At 40.6% G+C, this 13,106-nt stretch overlaps 1 protein-coding gene across 16 annotated transcripts in view; it reads right to left on the bottom strand.

Annotated features, from left to right (window-relative positions):
• The window catches only part of cacna1aa (calcium channel, voltage-dependent, P/Q type, alpha 1A subunit, a), a 65,832-nt gene that overhangs the window by 17,714 nt on the left and 35,012 nt on the right, over window positions 1–13,106 (bottom strand). For 13 of the 16 annotated variants that reach the window (XM_086055915.1, XM_086055914.1, XM_086055911.1 and 10 more), the window contains 13 exons: window positions 10,790–10,889; window positions 10,508–10,668; window positions 9,757–9,897; window positions 9,473–9,674; window positions 9,229–9,393; window positions 8,948–9,058; window positions 6,751–6,834; window positions 4,217–4,333; window positions 4,003–4,068; window positions 3,465–3,562; window positions 3,241–3,391; window positions 3,047–3,174; window positions 362–458 (listed from right to left, as the gene is read on the bottom strand). In XM_086055915.1, coding sequence (XP_085912041.1) covers window positions 362–458; window positions 3,047–3,174; window positions 3,241–3,391; window positions 3,465–3,562; window positions 4,003–4,068; window positions 4,217–4,333; window positions 6,751–6,834; window positions 8,948–9,058; window positions 9,229–9,393; window positions 9,473–9,674; window positions 9,757–9,897; window positions 10,508–10,668; window positions 10,790–10,889 — 1,621 coding nt within the window. The remainder of the gene's footprint in view (window positions 1–361; window positions 459–3,046; window positions 3,175–3,240; window positions 3,392–3,464; window positions 3,563–4,002; window positions 4,069–4,216; window positions 4,334–6,750; window positions 6,835–8,947; window positions 9,059–9,228; window positions 9,394–9,472; window positions 9,675–9,756; window positions 9,898–10,507; window positions 10,669–10,789; window positions 10,890–13,106) is intronic. The other 3 variants (XM_086055903.1, XM_086055906.1, XM_086055918.1) reach the window with 1 other exon arrangement.

Below are 13,106 nucleotides of genomic sequence, written 5' to 3'. Positions count from 1 at the left end.
CCAAAACCAAGAACAATGCAACACTACAGTGGGCCACCGTAGTTTGCCACAACCAACAAAAATAAAACCTTAATAAAAAATGATCAAATTTATGACAATTGAAAAAATAAAGCATCCTCCTTTTTTTGCTTTGTATTACACTTTGAGCATAACACATGCGTCTCTGGGTGTCTGCATTGTCCCGCACATTCTCTCGGCATTTCAGAATGCAAGTTGATAATGGTGGAAAAGGTAGGTATAAAAACTGAAATGAAAAGGAAACCACCTTCAAAATAAAAACAATAAAGCAGCATTCATTCCATTCCTGGATGCTGTGGCTAGCAAGTGTGCTTGAGAGGTTTTGTTTGAATGGAAGTCAAACCTTGCAGGCCACCCTATGGGGGCATTTCTTGCCTAAGCCGAGAGGCGGGTCGATAACTCGCAATAAACTGTACATGTCCTTATAATGAATGCGCCCGCTGCAAGAAGAATACAGGGGAGTTAGGAGACGCTCACGCACAGGAAAACACACAAACAAACATTTATAAAGAAGAGAAAACATTGGGAGGAAGAGCACAAGATTCACACAGTATTTGAACATACTTTGCAATATGTTTACTGTAAATAAAAATACTGTGCTAAATTGAGATCACCAACGCAAGAATGCACTTAGTACCTTGGCACAAAACAGAAACAACACACAGTACTGCATGCTACACATGGTTAAATGTGGTCCTTAGCACTGCCAAAATACTGTCTTTGTTTCAAACTACTGTTATCACAAACTGGATGCACGGACACTCTAATCAAGCTATTGCTAGATGACTGCAGTAGCACATGTGGCAAACAGCAAACCACTGAATAGCTGCCTGTGGTGTGCATAATGCTTCCCTCTTAAATACGGGTTCAACCGTCAAACATTTGTTTGTGATTAGAACATACATTTACTTTGGGCACCCTGATTTGACAAAACCTCCTACTGGGCAGTGCTCCACCAGATACAGCAGAGTAAGCAGTTTATATTTTGTAGTTATATATTAAATATATATTTTATATTTAATAAAGGACAACCATTGAATAATTATAAAATCTGTCTCTGTCTGTTTTTTTATCTGCTCCACCCTGGACTTAAAAAGTTTACAACAGTTCATTGTATTGATGTTTTGCTGAAGGTAAGCTGTTCTTAAAGTCCCTGTAAAGTGAAAATAACATGACAGAAAAGCGTATTGTTAAAAACCCTGTCGACATTTTTTAAAAATGGCCAACTATATAAAACGCGGATTCAAAATCACGAAAACTCAGGCTGTTGTATTCGCTCTCAGACGCTATGGCCAGGGGTCCCTGACTGTCCTGAAACGGTATCTACTGTAAATCAAATATCTCTAAAAATGGATGCTACTTCATCTAGCATCTGTTTGAGACACAAAAATAACTTGCTTAAAGATTCTGGTGGTCGGAATAAAAAGCGGGTCTTTCCATGCTGCAACAACGAGGCGCTCTAAAGCAGCCATGGCATTGCAAAGTCCCTGCTCGCGTGCTCTCTGTCATGTCAGACCTAAAAAAGTTTTCTTTTTCCTCGCTCTTCTGCCTTCTCTCCTTGACGTGCGCGCACTCACGACCAACAATGAGGCACTCTAAAGCTGTCACGCCAGACCAAAAGCCTGGGACCCAAAACTGGCTGTCAAGGTGAACTTTAAAAAAAAAAAAAAAAAAAAAAAAAAAAAAAGGTGCATTCCCCTCCTCACTAACCTGCCTTTCTTTGCTTCACGTGCGCACACTAGCTATGCACAATTAGCAAGGTAACAGCTGATGCGAACAGAGTTACTCAATTTTATACTGTATATAGTAGGGAAGGCGCAAGTCATACCGGTCTCCAAAGCGCATCATGCGGCACAATTTTAGCCATGCCCAAAAAAACAAAAAAACTGAAACGGTGACAAACTGTTTAACGCTACATCACCACAACTGCGTATAATATTGTTTTCAGTAACTAATTAAAAAACATGTAGGCTATACCATAGCAAGACACAAATCTCTGAATTGACTTTCCAGGGTCTTTAAGTGTTCGGTTCCCAGCTATATAAATTGACCGTCTAGCATCCATTTTATACTCTCGCCGTTCTAGTACGTTTGTATGTGCAGTCTATAGGACAACATGAGTAACAAGCACACACATATTGGAATACAGATGCCATGAAACTTAGCATGTCTACAGTAGATGCTCACACTGTAGACTAAGACAAAGGAGTCCTTGAAAACAAACGTGGACTTTGCCACAGTAAGTTTTTGGCTGTATTCAGATACCAGGGGGAGGATTGGGGGATTGGATTTGAGGACTTTTTAAGGACAACTTGCATATAAGGAGAGGAGGAGCATGAGTAGGAGGGAGTGGTTGCCAGAGTGAGATAACCAGATGTCCATTATGGTTATTCTCACGTTCATCACAACCCCTTTGGCAGAAAACTAGAAAACCGTGGCAGCCCTTGCATAACAATTGCTGATTAAACACAATCACTTGGCAGTTGACCTTTGAGTGCAGCTACCTCAAGTATTTCAAGACTGTCATTCAGTGTCTACAGCTTACTTGCGCTGAACAACAGTTATAAAGTCTGCAACATTCTTGATTATGTAAAGGATATAATTCAAAACCAGCATGGTTATTTCAATACCTGTGCAAAGTAGAGCAAGTTTATCTTAATATGATTACTGACACCGGATTCCAAATTAATTGAATTGGACACACTTTTCAAATAAATACAATTGCTATGACAGAAAATAATCCCAATTTGTGGGTAGCACAAAATAGACTTTCTTGCATTTTATACGAGTAAAAATCACAGTGGATTTATGAGATTAGTAGTGTTTTCATCCCTTCCCCCTGTGTGAGCAATCCCGTTCCAATAAGCAGAAGAAACATGACAAAAAAAATAAACATTCGCTATCTAAAAGTAAGCGCAAAACATCTGTGAGACATGTTTGTGGATAACAACTCAAGGTAGCTGAATAATTTTTGCAAATGTGCAGTCTTGATGTGCGTGCACGGTGGTGCATGCGGGCTCCCACTTACCAGGCAGCAGGATCATACTCGGCCCAGATCCTGACATACTCATCCAAGTGGTGAGGTCCAAGTATGGAAGAATCTCTGGTCAAGTACTCAAAGTTGTCCATGATGACGGCCACAAACAGATTCAGCATCTGCACATGAACACAGCCGTGCTCGGGAAGGTAAGTCCAACAGATGTGCTGTGATTGTCAACTCACCAAGAAAGAGCAGAAGAAGATGAAAGAGACAAAGTAAAGGTAAGCCACTTGGCTGCCACACTCTGGCTCCGTATTCCCCGACAGCTCGTCGCATTCTTTACCCCCCAGACACGCCAGCATGATTTCATGCCACGCCTCCCCAGTTGCGCTCCTGAAATATACACAGCGACAAATTGAAACACTTTCATAACAAAACTACGAGAAGCTTATTTCAACAATCGCACCTGAAGAGCAGCATGAGAGCCTGAACGAAGGTCCTGAAGTTGTTGTGTTGGTCGATGGCACCCTCGCCGTCTTCTTCAATAGCAATATTCCCAAAAAGCTGCAAACACGTTGACACTGAGAACACTATGGCTATGTATAAACAACCAATATCTAGTATTGTAAGTAATGGGGTCACTTTTCCTTTGAAATTATGACTAGAAACATTGAAATCGATGATGTATCTTTTTTTTTTAAAGAATATAGAAACAGACTACATATGTAGACTATGCTGTATCTTTAATATTCTGAATTGGGCTTTTGTATAATATCTTTTGTTGATGGCCGGATGGTTTTCAGCTGCAACTATAGTTGCCCAAAAAAGGTCACTTTAAGACCTGCTTTCAAATTACTTGAGCATAAACGGCTAAAACAGCTTTTTCCAATTTCTGCTTCTCCCAAGAGCAACAGCCACCATTTGAATCAATAATCGTTCTTTTCCAAGTAGTCTTTCTATGCTACTTGTATCCCAGTTATATTTTAGGTTAGGCTCCCACACACCTGCATCCCAATGATGGCATAGATGAAGAAGAGCATGGCAATGAGGAGGCAAACATACGGCAGAGCCTGAGGACAGACAAAAGAATTACTGAAGCATCGGAACGTACATCGCCGATGAGTGTACAGAATATTAAATATTGTTTTCCAAGTCCCCATAGGTACGTGCAAATATTTATCAGGACTTGTACGATACACGGTATGATGGAGGACAGACCTTGAAGGACTGAACGAAGGTCCAGAGCAAGATGCGAATGGTTTCTCCTTGCCTCAGCAGCTTGATGAGGCGAGCTGCCCTGAACAGCCTCAGGAAACTCAGGTTGATAAAGTTATTCTACAGCAGAGCCGCGCCGTAATCAGGGAGAGAGGGTATAAACTCAATTAGAAGTGGTCCATATAAACAGAAGAGGAGATATTAGAGATATAGAGTAACTGTTGAGACAGGTGAAAAGTTGGGGAGGCACAGAAGAAGGTAAAAAAAAAGTAAACAAGATCAAAGTAAAAGGAGGATTCAAACTCAAGTCAAAAGCAAAGCAAACCAAACGCAGCAAGGCTCCAACAAGCGTTTCATAAACCAAACCATACAAGACAAAAGGAGGAGAGGCAAATTTACATCGTTCCACCCAAATCGGGTTTCATAGTCAATGTGGTCGGACTGGTGAGTACAGGTAGTTCAAAGTGCAGGGCCGCAGAACGTTTGCTTGGAAAGACAACCAAATGCACTAATTCTCTCAAGGCAACAGCCTTTCGATTCAATGGAGCAAGTCGATAGCATGCGGCTGTGACGAATGCAAGACATCAAAGCTCAAGGCATCAGTACGATTGACCTCAAAATGAGAAAGGGTGGTGGAAGCGCAAGTAAGAATGTCATCAGTTTCGAGGTTTTAAGAAACCATTGAACAAAAAGAGACAATGTTCTTCCACCATTTCAAATGGCAAAGAACGGAAGGTCAACAATTGGCATCTCAAGCCCTACAAATGAACATGTGCATGCAGTTCCTATCCACATATGTGGATAGTATTGTGAAAAGGAGGAGGGTTCTGCAGAAGACATGCAAAGGGCCGCATGCACTATTGGTTCTCTCTGCCGCAGTCTAATTGTTGGACTTGATGTTCCAGAGAAGCCCTCCCAGTCACTGTCTATGTGTATATAGCCATTATATACATTCAACAAATAATCATCCCATGTGATAGATGTGACAATCTATTTGGGTTGATACAATTCAATCCTTTACAAGCTTTACAACATCAGTTCTTAGTAAAGGATATATAGTATGGATGGGATCGTAAAGAAATTAACGTAAGACAGTGAGTGGCAGAGGAGTTGGCATAATTCAATGCACGGTTTGATATCAAGTTTGAAGGAAAGCATGCACATTATACATGCGATTGAAGCAGATGCAGAAAAAAAGGTCAACAAAAAAAATTACAAACCATCTACATGTGGATGTTGCGGACACATGGTTTATAGCAGCACATTTGGGGATTTTTTTGGGTTGTTTCGAAGACACAACCAGAGCCAGTTATCATGGGTGGACACAGAGGATTCATAGTGCATTTTGATTGGATGGTATCACAGGAAGTAGATTGTCGGAAGGTGGGGTGGGGTGAGGGGCAGAACGGGGCGGGACGAAGTAGATTACAGCAGATCGCCATTAAGTTTGTGGAAGATTTAATGAAAGCATGTAAAAAAGATAAAAACAAGAAATAAATCAATAGTCAGTACACCAACAACATAATAGAGAAAATACAGTAATGATATGTACACTATGTTGTACATTTACATGAGGAATCTTCATGATAAATGATGTGGTGCATAATTATAAACTTCAATAGTAGCCAACTTTAACTTTTTGGAAAGAGCAAATCTGTCCCGCCCTATGTTAGCTAATGTATGCCTCTTATTTATTTATTTATTAAGCATGTTGTGAAGATAAACTGTATTCAAACTAGACTCAGAAATTCTACAATATGCTGGTATATGTCTGTACAGATATTCTTATCGTGTTCTAACAACAGGAGCTAAATGCTAAAGCTAAATGTTGAAAATGCTACATACGTACCTCGGCCTGGCAAAGCCAATAACCTTTGACGATTTGCCTTACACTGACTGGTTCTTTTTTTTTTTTTTTTTTTTTTTAATTTTATTAGAGCATCATGTTTAAAACAAAATGAACAAGTTTCAAAATAAAATTACAATTGAAACTCTCAAAAGGAGTAGGTGATTCAGGTGTCATTGGGGCACAATCTCATATTGTCGTTTTGGACTACTCCTGAGACTTCAGAAAGTAAAAACTACACAAATTACTTTTTGGGCGATATATTCAATCTGACTACAAGCAACTGTATGTCTATCGAGTTCCAAAGTAGTCACTGACAGATGCAAACGCTGCCAGGCTTCATTCAGGGCCTTCACTTTATGATTTGATTGGCTATTAGGTTGCTCGAAGAAGCTGGCAGCGCTCAGCGGCATCAGCATTCGTCTCACTCTGCTGTCAGTGAGTCAGTGCCATACTTCCAGGAGCGTGGTCTCCCCAGGTCCCACCAAGTGGGACAATTATATAAGACTTTCAAGACATATTCGTGCATGGCTGAACAATACAGGGCTCAACTGCGCCCCCCTAACCCAAAGACGCTCCCTCGACTCCTTGTTTTCAGTCAATATGACAGATGTGCAACTCCACGGACGCACGCAGGAGCTCAGATGATAATAATAACACTTCTTGCAATGCGTCAGAATTGACTACTTACCCCAAGTTCAGTAACCAGAATGTCAGTGATGCTTCCTAGAACAGTCACACAGTCAAAAATGTTCCAGGCATCTTTAAAATAATTCTGTGAGCAGGATGGACAGGAGAGAAGAAAAAGAGGTCGGAGAGTAACAGTTAGACATAATTAAATTACCGGGTTGAAGTAATGAAAAAGTGTCAGGAAGGAAGAGGAAGAAACTATCATTCAAAATAATCCAGTGAGAGTGAGAAAGAGAGAGAGAGAGTGAGTAAAGCGACGAGACAAATGGCCAATCAGTAAGGACACGTTGGATCTATTCCAGCAGATAAAATGCAGGAAATTCTTCTTCATCAAATTACCGCACGCTCTAATCATTAAGCACACATACAGTACACACACAATTTAAGAAGAAGAATTAGACGTCAAAAACTTTTGAAAAAGTTTCTTGCTTTACGGCCTCTAATTAATGAACCCCATCCACACATCATTGCCAACATTAATCCTTCTTAAACGCTGGATTCCCACACGTGCACACAATTAGGGATTTCTTATGGGAAAGAGGCTGAGCTGAGTGGCGTCGACTTCCCTCGCCCTCCGACATGCTGCCTGCAGCCAAACTGTGCATTAGACCAGCGGAGGGCCGCATAAGCAGGGAGGAGGCTATCAAAATAAACCACCTTGAGACACACTCACCCTCGATATTATTTGTCTGGAGGGCTGCGTAATGTGCCTGTGCGTTTTGGACTCCGTTCTCTGAGATTTAAATCCTCCCTCACTTAATCTCCGCCCGCTTTCATAATCCGTGCTCCTCTTTATACCACACATCTGTCATTCACCCTAATGCCTCTAATTATCGCCACTATGTCTTCTTAATATTTAGACCTTCAACTATTAGTCTCCCCCGCTCCACCTTCCTATCGTCTTTTGCAGCTGGTTGCGGACATTATTTAAAAGCATCTCCCTTGGCTCGTCATTCCCGTAAACACTTAACATGATAAAAGGTGAAATTGCAAGTTCAACTCCTGTCCAGGTACCGTTGAGCAAGATACGAACCCCCCCCTGATGCTAACGTTATCGGTTTGTGAATGAGCTATTCCTTTCCTATGATGACCACATACAGTACTCCATTAATCATTATGTGACAGGGTGAATGAGGTGCCGGTGCAAAAGCACTCTGAGTACCTTGAAAATATAACCGAGTTATACAAGTAAGGCCCATTTTTACTGTAGTTTTCCTTCAATGAATTCATTGGTTCTCTCTGTGATGGAAGTTGGTGTTTGTACTATGTACTATTTTGTACTTTAAATCTGATAGCTATTCTGTGATTATCCATCCATCAAGTTTCTGTTCATCTTATCCTCCTGACCGCTGAACAAACAATTTACTGTCACAATCACCCTATGGATAATTTACATTCTTCAATCAACCTAAGGTGTGTTTTTGGAAGGTTGAAGGAAGCCAGAGGCCCCATGGAAATTTTGCACACGCGGGGGGATAACATGGAAACTCCACAGAGGAAGGCCAGACACCTGATTCAAACCACAGTATAATCATATAATAAAATAATCAGTCTTATAAATTCAGGGGGAGTCTTGCAAACGATGTGAATTACTTAAAGAACTCACACAAGGAATAATTCACTTTGTGAGACTAAAGTGGATTCAATATCAGCCAGTATAGGCATATTAGTCTGGTTTGTGTGTTTTAAAATAAATGTGTCTGTCTCAGCTTCTTTTGTGGGAGGGCTTTATAATACTTGAAAAAGTATTTACATATCGGAATGATTAAAATACTCAGTTTAAAGAGAATAAATTATATATTCAACAACAATTTTACAAGCATAAACAATGTGTAGCTGTAGCACGTGTGTGAGTGTGTACCTTTTTGAATTGTCCGGTTTTAAAATAACAACATTTCTCTTTTTTGTTGTGCTATATAAAACTAAAAGCCGTGAATTGGAAATATTTGTATATTGTTTATTTTGTCAGGGTATTATACCAAATTCCATTAGACATAAACAAAACAAAATAAAAAAAACCCTCAGTCTGTCAAACATATTAGAATTTTTTAAACCGCATATTGGAAAAGAAAATGTTAAACACTGTAAGACTAATTAGCCCCAAAACACCCTCATTTGTAAAGTCGATAAAAACAATCCTGACAGTATAAATTCACACATACAAACAGACACACAGAGAAACACACAAACTTGCTCACCAGTGCTCCAAAGGCAATAATCTTGAGTACACACTCCATGGAGAACAGCGAGGTAAACACGATGTTGAGGTTGGCTAACACAGCTTCGTAGGTATCGGAAGCTCCATCGTACTGAAAACAAACACAAACATTCAGACAGTAGCTAGCTACAAAAGTAGAGCATCCGATTCAGTGTCACAGATGCAGAAATACAGTACATGGGACAATTCCTTATTTCACACACAGAGTGTGAATAACAACAAAATGAGTGCGGCAAGAACGCATCATCGTATCATCATTACCTTCATCATAAGGACAATGGTGTTGAGCGCGATCATCGCCATGATCGTGTACTCAAATGGCGGCGACACCACAAACTCCCACATGCGGTACTGAAAGCTGAGTTTGTTCTTGGGCATATGGCGAGTCAAAGGCTTGGCGTTGATGGCAAAATCGATACAAGCTCTCTGCAAACATAAAAACACAAAGATGAGGTTTTGCGCGACGGCGACCGCAAGCTTTCCTCCATCCTCCGTCACTCCTCACCTCATTCTTTTCTAAACTATAATCCTCCATCATTTTGTCTCCTTGCTCCTGGAAGGTGATGATGATGAGAGCCACGAAGATATTGACAAAGAAAAAGGGGAAGACTACAAAATACACCACATAAAAGATGGACATCTCCATCCGGTACCCCGGGCTGGGGCCCTGATTCTCGTAAGTGGCATCCACGGAATGTTTCAGCACACTTGCAAAGACAAGACAAGTGGCAGAGATTAGATGTCGCGGTTTGGGGTTGAGTCGGCACGTGATCCCGCATGTGTACTCACTCCGGCCACCCTTCTCCAGTTGAGACGGTGAAGAGAGTGAGCAGGGCCCAAGCCACGTTGTCATAGTGGAAATCGTATTTCTTCCACTCCCGCTTCTGTGCCTTCACTTCGTTATCGCGCCCATACACCAAAAACTCGCCTCTACATGTACAAATGACAGCATTAGCACAGACATTAGTGATGCAAACACTCATGTTCATTTCATATCAGTTTCAATTACCACTACTTGGGAAGAGGATTCTGAAATGATGATTGGGGAAATTATCTAAAAATGTGCAAAGAAAAGTGAAATCTTTCATGTAAGAAGAAATATTAGATTCCAATAATATTATTGGAATCTAATATTTCTTCATGAAATGTTAGCTGACTTGTTTGAAACAGAGGAAATAACAGGCAATTAAGGCACTGCACTAAACTTTCAAAGGTACAATGTAAATTTTGTCTAATAATTCTTGAGAAAAGTGAATATGAATGAATAAATGAATATGTGTAGGCTTTCACGTAATACGCTGATTAAATAAAATGTCGACTTTTTTTCCTAGCACATCAGGTTGTTTAGTTTTTTTTGTTTTTTAAATTAAGACCTATAAAAGCTTGCGCAATCCATATTCTACCATGTGTTGTAATTTATACTGTTTTAAACTATAAACTGTTGCCGAACCTAAAACTTAATTCATAAATATTACAAATGACAATGTTGCAAAATGACATCATGGGTAAGTCGCATGAACCAAAACAACCGTTTTCTTACCTGCAATCACGCTCAAACTCTTTGGATTCGTCACTGCAGTGAAAGAAACGTCCCTTGAAGAGCTGCACAGCTACCACGGCGAAGATGAACATGAAGAGCAGGTAGACGATCAGAATGTTGAGGACGTTCTTCAGAGAGTTCACCACGCAGTCAAAAACAGCCTAAAAAAGGTGGAGTTTGAAACAAGAATATTGGATGAAAGACATTGATCTCCCTCTAATATGATGGAACACTAACTAGAACGCGAAGTCTGATGGAATGTTTTTGAAACCAAAACCGCACCTTGAGTTTGGGAAGACGCTTTATTGTCTTAAGTGGCCGCAGCACTCTGAGAACCCTCAGAGACTTGATGGTGCTGATATCTTTTCCTTTGCTGCTCCCCCTAAATGTGCAAACGCAATCATACACACAAAGCATCCAGAGAGTCAGCAGGTGCGTTCGACTTTGTCCTCTCAAATCTCAAAATAGCAGCAGGCAGACACAATTTGATGTTATTTGTGTCCTAGTTAACTCAAAATGAGTAACCGTGTCATGTTAAATACATAGCAACACATGCATCGGTGCTATTCGTTTACACATTAGCCTATTTCGGAGTGTAAAGCCTTATTTCCAAGTGTTGGGTTATCTACATGCTCCACTTAAAAGGGGAAATCAGCCCAAACATATTTTTTTATCAAGAATATGTTCCCAGCAGGCCCGCTAGTTGAAACACGGCATTCTGATTAATATTGCGTTTGTGGAATATGAGTACAGCAGCAAAATCAACCCGTTTTTAGCTAGCTCAAGGGGCGGCCATTTTGTCACTTCTGTCGACTGAAAATGACAGTCACAACTGCTCAGGGCTCAGGTAACGACCAATCACGGCTCAGCTTCAGAAAACAGGTCAGCCGGGATTGGCCGTGGTGAGCAGTTGTGATGTCATTTTCAGTCGATAGAAGTGGCAAAATGGCCGCACCCAGAGATGGCTAAAAACGGGTGGATTTACTCTTATTACACAAATGTAATATTTATCAGAATACCTTGTTTCAACTAGTTGGCTCGCATAGAACATATTCTTGAAAAAAATATGTTTGGGTTGACTTTCCCCTTTAAGTAGGTATTGTACAACTACAGTACATGCTACTACTTAACTTCTTAAAAAGTCCGCAATGTATTTCAATGCTGTATAAAGATGACTCAATGAGTCATTTAACCACAACAATGGTGAATCCAGTATACTCATGCTGCATTGAAACCTTGCTTTGCATGATGCAATACATCACGAATTACACTAAGTCACACTACAAGTATAAGTGATGCCGAACTCTATCCTCCACAAAGCAGTTTGCAGAGAGAGTTTAGTTATTGTCATGTCATTACAAATGGAAATACAAATAAATCCAACTCAGGTAGAGCCATGTCTGTTAAGCGGCACACGCAAAAACAGACAAACTCTCTCCTTTCGTTATGAAATCTACAATCGTCTACAAACACCAAACAACCCTTGTGGCGGGTGTTTTCAGTGCATTGTTCAGTATGCATGGAATCTTGTCGTCTCCTTGGCATCGACAAAGTTATTTTAGCAAGCATCGCTGCATGAAATGCTCAGCCAAAATTCTTTTAAGCGGTTTGACGCAAGGCTTTCTTGGAATACACATGAGGATAGGAAAGAAAAAAAAAAAACTCCAATGAATGCTTCTGCCAATGAAAAGGAAAAAAAAAAAACACTTTAAGCTTAATAACTGAGCCCACAACTGAAGTTAACCTACTGAATGTTCTCTAAATTCCCGTATAAAGCTCAACATGGTAAAAATGTCATCGAGGGAGGCCTGAGGGGTGGCAGCACGTGTGTGTGAGTCAGCAGCTGTGTGTCTTCCAGATATGAGGCCAGATGGTGCACATGTTGTACAGTGGACCCCCGCATACTCGCAGTTTGGCACCTGTGGATTCACCCATTTGCAGATTTTCCCCCCAATATATTTCAAAATACATTTCTGTATTATTATTTTTTTAGCGGGTGAGCTAACCTCTGAGTTTTGCGGAAAAGGCTTTTTTGGCAGTTTATGTTTTTTGTTTTTTTTCGCCCCAATGCTTTTATAATGGAGTCAATTATACGTGGATTTTTGATATTCGTGGGCCGGCCCGTGCCTAAGAGCAGAGGTCCACTGCATATATTTTGTGTGCAAGTATGCTGTGTGCTCTGGTAGGCTTTTGGATGTATAAGACTGAAACATGCATCTCTCACAGCATCATTTTTTGTGTGTGCTGTTGTTACATTTCCATTCAACTAGTTCTTGTTTGTAAACGTCTGTCGTTTATCTGCAGTAACCCATTTGACAGGTTTTCAGTTGAGAACAAGACACGCTAGCTAACTTGTTTTGTCGTGTTTGAGTCAGAGCTCTTCCATGGTGAACAATGAAACAGAAGGACAGATAATTATCTGCTATGAAAGATGGATGGAGAGGTGACGAGTGTCATGTGTCCGTTGGACAAACACTGAGAAAGAAGAGAGAGGGCATCCGGAGAGGAGAGAGAAAAAAAAAAAGACAACTTTACCCTCCGCCGCTGTTGGTGGTGGTCCAAACGAAGAGATGAGAGACGAGTGAGATAGCGTAAGGAC

This window comes from Filicampus tigris, chromosome 16 (genome assembly GCF_054856515.1).
Source record: "Filicampus tigris isolate MCC_2025a chromosome 16, RoL_Ftig_1.0, whole genome shotgun sequence".
Taxonomy (NCBI): Eukaryota; Metazoa; Chordata; class Actinopteri; order Syngnathiformes; family Syngnathidae; genus Filicampus; species Filicampus tigris.
Note: the sequence above shows the minus strand (reverse complement) of the source record. Positions and strands in the feature narration are given on the sequence as shown.